The sequence below is a fragment of the Benincasa hispida genome, chromosome 1 (genome assembly GCF_009727055.1).
Source record: "Benincasa hispida cultivar B227 chromosome 1, ASM972705v1, whole genome shotgun sequence".
Lineage (NCBI taxonomy): Eukaryota > Viridiplantae > Streptophyta > Magnoliopsida > Cucurbitales > Cucurbitaceae > Benincasa > Benincasa hispida.
In genome coordinates, this window is record NC_052349.1 from 83,198,466 (window position 1) to 83,202,731 (window position 4,266).

The 4,266-nt window shown below is 39.2% G+C and overlaps 1 protein-coding gene across 1 annotated transcript; it reads left to right on the top strand.

The window, feature by feature from the left end:
- The first annotated feature begins 421 nt into the window (after positions 1-421).
- On the top strand, positions 422-835 carry LOC120079665 (uncharacterized mitochondrial protein AtMg00810-like). The gene has a single exon (XM_039033964.1). The coding sequence runs from the start codon at positions 422-424 to the stop codon at positions 833-835; it is 414 nt and encodes a 137-aa protein (XP_038889892.1).
- Positions 836-4,266: the final 3,431 nt, after the last annotated feature.

Consider the following 4,266-nt stretch of genomic DNA (forward strand, 5'->3'; position numbering starts at 1 on the left):
CCTTCTCACCTTGAGCATGTGTATAAACTCAACAATGCCCTTTATGGCCTCAAATAGGCTCCCAGAGCATTGTACAAGCATCTAACCCAATTTTTTGTCAACAATGGGTACAAATGAAGGGAGTTGATAAAACTCTCTTTGAAAGAGCTCCAGTGAAAAATTTATGATTGTTCAAATTTATGTTAATAGCATTATTTTTTAAGGAATGTCTCAGGAGATGGTTGAGTTCTTTATGAAACAGATGCATGATAAATTTGAAATGAGTATGGTAGAAGAACTATCCTACTTTCTGGGATGTCAAATCAAGTAACTTAATGAGGGAATCTTTATTTCACAAAGAAAATATGCAAAGAATTTAGTGAAGAAATTTGGCCTTGAAAATTCCCGTACTAAAAAAACTCCTGCTCTAACTCATGTAGAAATGTCAAAAGACTCCAGTGGGACTAACGTTGATAAGAGTCTCTATAGGAGCATTATTGGGAATTTTCTTTATTTGACTGCCAGAAAACCTGACACTGACTTTGTTGTTGATGTATGTGCTAGATATCAATCCTCTTCTAAAACTAGCCATTTATTCAGTGCAAAGAGAATCATCAAATATATAGATGGGACTAGTAATTATGGCTTATTGAACATCCTTAATACCAATAACGCTCTAGTTGGCTACTGTGAAATTGATTGGGCAGGTAGCTTAGAGGATAGAAAGAGTACATCCGAAGGTTGCTTCTTCTTATGGAACAACTTGATTTTGTGGTTCAGCAAGAAACAAAATGTGTTTCTCTGTCTACAGTTGAAGCGAAATATATTGCAGCAAGAAGTAGCTGTACTCAATTGATTTGGATGAAGTAGATGCTGATGGAGTATGATGTCTCATAAGATGTCATGATTCTTTTCTATGACAATATGAGTGTGATTAACATATCCAAAGATCCTGTTCAACATAGTTGTACTAAGCATATAGACATCAAATATCATTTTATTCGTGATCTTGTAGAAAGTAATAGATTGTGTTAGAGCATGTTAACACAAAAAATAAAATTGTTGACATTTTTACTTAGGCTCTTGATACTAATCGTTTTGAAGCTCTGAGGGTAGCCTCGGGTCTTTGTGTTTTTAAGGCATAGTAAATAATGTCATGGGTCTCAGTTGAGAATCTCAACCCATTAGTTGTAAAAGCCCATAAGGCAGATCATGTAACTAACTGCCTTAATTATGGTTGGTGAAAACTCAAGGAAGTTTACGTCACTTCATGATTTGGGGATGTCCGACCTACGTGCTTATGGCTAACCCAAAGAAATTGGAACCGCGTTTGAAAGTTTGCCTCTTTATAGGCTACCCTAGGGAAATGAGGGGTGGATATTTCTATGATCCGAGTGAGAACAAAATGTTTGTGTCGATAACTGCTATCTTCTTGGAAGAAGACCACATTCGGGATCATAAACCACAAAGTATGCGTGATTTACATGAGATTTCTAGTGAGATTACTGAGGGTTCAATAAGAGTTATTGAACAGACTAATATATCAACAAGAGTTATTGACATCGGTTCATCTAATCAACCATCTCAACAGTTGAGACTGCCTCGACATAGTGGGAAGATTATGAACCCACCGGATTGCTACATGGGTCTGAAGCCCAGAACATTAGTTCTGATGATGGAGTTAAGGATCCACTGTCTTATAAGCAAGTAATGGATGATGTTGACAAAGATGAGTGGATTAAAGCCATGAACCAAGAAATGGAGTCTATGTACTTCAATAATGTCTGAGAACTTGTGGAACAGCCTGGTGGGGTAAAACCTATAGGGTGTAAGTGGATCTACAAGAGAAAACGAGGTGTAGATGGAAAGGTGCAGACCTTTAAGGCTAGACTCGTGGCAAAGGATTATACATAGGTCGAGGGAGTAGACTATGAGGAAACTTTCTCACCTGTTGTCATATTAAAGTTTATTAGGATACTCCTGTTCATAGCCACATTTTATGATTATGAGATATGGAAAATGGGCGTCAAGACTGCTTTTCTGCATGGTAATCTTGAGAAGACCATCTACATGGCTCAACCAGAGGGGTTCATTGTTCCAGATCAAGAGCAAAGAGTTTGCAAGCTTAATATGTCTATTTATGGGCTGATACAAGCGTCTAGATTGTGGAACATTAGATTTGACAGTGCAATCAAATTGTTTGGCTTTGATCAGAATGTTGATGAGCCTTCTATTTACAAGAAAATCATCAATAGCTCAGTAGCTTTCCTAGTACTGTATGTGGATGAAATCCTACTCATTGGGAATGATGTAGGTTTTCTGACTGACATTAAAAAGTGGCTAGCTGCCCAGTTTCAAATAAAAGATTTGGGAGAGGCGTAGTATGTTCTAGGGATCCAAATCATTCAAGATCGTAAGAATAAGAGGTTAGCCTTGTCTCAAACATCATACATAGATCAAATGTTGATCAGGTACAGGATGCAGGATTCTAAGAAGGGTTTATTACCCTTCAGGCATGGAATTGTTTTGTCTAAGGATCAATGTCCTAAGACACCTTAAGAGGTTGAGGAGACGAGATGGATTTTTGATGACATGCAAAAATGCATGTCATCTTAGGCCTTTTACTTAGAATTATGAGGGCTGATAAGCAAAATATGTGGCAATTATGTTAGGAATTCATGAGAAAATAAGCTTGCGTCGTTCAGCATGAAGAATCTCGGCTAACCCAATATTATGCGTTATTATGCATTCAATGTTCTATTTTTGTAGCTAACGTAGGAAGTGGACGCAAATGCGATAACCGGACCACTGCATAGACGACTGCATCGCAAAGGCGAACGCGTTCGATCAACGCATGGATGTTGCGGTAATCAATCGTATGCGTCCATCGCATGGGAGTTGCGCACATCAAGCGATTGTGGTCATCGTGTAGAGTTGTGGTATTAAGCGAATACGGTCACTGCATGATTGCAGCTACACAATAGCACATGATAAAGGGATCAACACAAGGTTGGTGGAATGAACGCATCAACGCATCTTTCGAAAAAATAAAAAAGATGATGTTGACATCTCACCTACCACGCCGTTAGCAGCAGAGGTTCAGAAAGGACTAAACGCACCATGAATGTCAGAATCAGAGTAGCCCATTATTGTTGTCGGCGATCCAGGCTCTATATAAAGAAGCCGATGAGCAGAATTTCAACTTATCCAAGGTTTTCGTTTGAGGTTCGCCCAGGGCGAATCCTTATGATCCAGACAATGCGTGAGAAGAAGCTTGAAAGTTTTTCACCTCCTTCATCCATTCCGAGTGACGACTGGAGCCTTCGACCTGAGTTAGATCTCAAGAGAGTCAGCTCCTCCGCCCATCCATGGCACCACTGTCAGCCTTGATGCACATCCGCTGGAAGCAAGTCATTGCTTCCAGCCGGTCATATCATTTTCTCTTCTTTTCTTATATTGTATTGTATTACATTTTGTGATTAAGGAATTAATACACGATGTATTCAATGCATTTCTTTGTTTCCTTCGACTCATCTCCATCTTCTTTACTTAGCTTCTTTAACTTTCATTGCATCACTTAGTGAGATTGCTAGAGTATCGCATACTTAGTCATGTGGATTAGAGATATGAAGCATGTAGCAAACCACCGAGAGGTGTGCATTGCGTGAGTGTGTGAGAAAACCTTATTTTCTTAGTGTGAAGCTGTAGTAATGCCTGTCTATAGGCGAACGCAATGCTTGTCTATGAGTAAAGTCAGCAACAACTAACTGCCCGAAGGGTAAGTGGTTGGTCGCATTAAGAAATATAAGCTATTGTTCGCTAGAGATAGGAATAATCTTATGTCAACAAAGTTTATGTGGTTACCTTGTCCTATGAGTGCATCATTCATCATTTAGGCTTACTTGATAGAATAATCTAATCCAAATCTAAGACTCGAGAGAGCGGATTGGAACGCATAGGCAAGAATGGGGAACTTAGAGATAAGCTCCGTTTGCTTTCACATAGTATATGCACCTTACGAATAGGATATTGCATGCGTCTAGGAAGTAGGATATGGTGGTTGTATGCTGTCATCTCAACACTTATGCATACCCATCGCATACGTCCTAGATTTAGGCTTTTAGTGTGTCTAGCATGATCGCATGGCTTGCGTTGACTAAGATTGCCCTTGCGGTCACTCTTAAGGGTTGCAATGAAGTCATCTCCACATTTTATCTATTTTCCCATTCATTTGTTTCATGTCAAGAGTTGTCGTGTATCTACCTCTCTTTCATATTCTCATTGCGT

Excerpts from the sequence above, each read along its gene's own strand:
- LOC120079665 (XM_039033964.1), top strand. The coding sequence starts at position 422 with ATGTCAAAAGACTCCAGTGGGACTAACGTTGATAAGAGTCTCTATAGG.